Source organism: Arvicola amphibius, chromosome 2 (assembly GCF_903992535.2).
Source record: "Arvicola amphibius chromosome 2, mArvAmp1.2, whole genome shotgun sequence".
In the NCBI taxonomy this organism is placed as follows: Eukaryota; Metazoa; Chordata; class Mammalia; order Rodentia; family Cricetidae; genus Arvicola; species Arvicola amphibius.
The window spans coordinates 177,093,208-177,094,867 of record NC_052048.2 but is presented as its reverse complement, the minus strand read 5'-3'; the positions used below and the strand labels follow the sequence as shown (position 1 = coordinate 177,094,867).

Here is a 1,660-nt window from a genome sequence, read left to right as displayed (position 1 = left end):
GTCAATTCAAATTTGAGAAAGACTGATAAGCAGAAAATTATAAAAACAAATTATTTTCCATTTTGTTTAAAAAAGGGAAGGATTGGGATAAACTTAACGGCAGAGCTCTTCCTGAGTAGAGACCTCAGGTTCATCCCCAGCATTGAAAGAAAAAGAAAAAAAAAACCCAAATCAAACCACAGCAGAAAAAAATGCCCAAGAGGAAAGTGCACACAAAGTCAGCCTTTGCTTTTTGCCTCATCCTCGCTAAACCACCCCTCTCTCAAAAGAAAATGACTCATGAAAAACTGAAGCTGCCTTCTGAGAACAAGGTTTAATTCAGGTCCAGACTATGATTATAATACTATAAAAATCACTGCCATTGCCAGTGTCTCCTTTAAGAACCACTTGGGTTTGGTTTTCCTGATTACTTCTTAAAAAAAAAACAAAAACAAAGTGAAGCCACCTAGTGCCTGGCTTAGCAGTGGCAATGAACGTGCATTTCTCTGCCATTATTCACCGCAGAGAAGTACACCGGCTGCGTGTTTCTCGTCTTCAGTAAGCCTATTTTGCCTGCGCCATTGGGTTGTCCTGAATGCTTTCTTCCACTTTCTGTTCTTGGAAATGAAAACGTGTGTTGGATTCTATCACTTAAATCTTGCTCTTCCCCTTCCTCCCTTTGGGAGCGCCGGGCCAAGGGTAGCCCCGAAGGTACAGGCAGTCGGCGACATTGTGGGCAATGTAGTAGAGGTTCAGCATGGCGGCAGGGCTGAGGATGTCTGCTTCTGGCTTCTTCGGCTTCTGCTTCTTTCCGAAACTCTTAACCCGGCCTTTCCCTTTCTTCCCTTTACCTGACTTTAAAAGACAAATATGACACAGGGAGAGGATTAGTTCCCATCACCTTGATGAGGTCAAACTCTCAGATCTGCCTGACTCTGCCTCCCAAGCGCCGGGATCTAAGGCACGTGCCATCAAGCCCTGCCTTAAGGAATTTTCCACATTTCCTTACTGACTTTAAGGGGAGATAAAAGCCTAAAATAATTAAAAAAAAATCCAGACTGCCACCACAAATGTTTATATGTTCAAGAAAACCAGAAGGGTCTGAAGGTTCCCAACACAGGGTTGATTAATGTTGGAGAAAATGAAATGCTAATCAATCTGATTTAAAGTCTCTATATATCACATTATTATATTGCATCCCACAAATATGTACAAATATTCCTATCTTTTAAAAAGATGCTTGCTTGGAGCAGGAGAATCAAATGCGACAGCTGCTACCTAAGCAGTTCACATTTAAAGAAACCCAACCCAACGGGATGCATGGCACTCTCTAGCATGACACTCTCTAGCGTGGCACTCTCTAGCGTGGCACTCTCTAGCGTGGCACTCTCTAGCGTGGCGCTTCCTTGCATTCTTATTTGCATAAGCTTTGAAAAGACAATTTCGAGGAAAGCAGGGAACTCTATCTGTTATGTCTGATCGTGGCATTTGATGTGCGCATGTCTCGGAGATGCACGCTGAAACTGCAGAGACCAAATAAAAGACTAGGATTTGCTTTCTAGGACTGCTGTTCTCTCTACACCCTACTGAAGAAAGAAACCGCGGATCTGGTCAGCTCCTGATACTTTCTGACCTGAGGAGTGGACCTATAGGAATTTATCTTATCAAACCATTCCTACAA

The 1,660-nt window shown here is 43.0% G+C and overlaps 1 protein-coding gene across 1 annotated transcript; it reads right to left on the bottom strand.

Annotated features, from left to right (window-relative positions):
• Positions 1-630: 630 nt before the first annotated feature.
• Smkr1 (small lysine rich protein 1) lies at positions 631-1,391 on the bottom strand. The gene is made up of 2 exons (XM_038319420.1): positions 1,293-1,391; positions 631-834 (listed from the first exon to the last, which is right to left on the bottom strand). The coding sequence occupies exons 1-2, from the start codon at positions 1,389-1,391 to the stop codon at positions 631-633; spliced, it is 303 nt and encodes a 100-aa protein (XP_038175348.1).
• Positions 1,392-1,660: the final 269 nt, after the last annotated feature.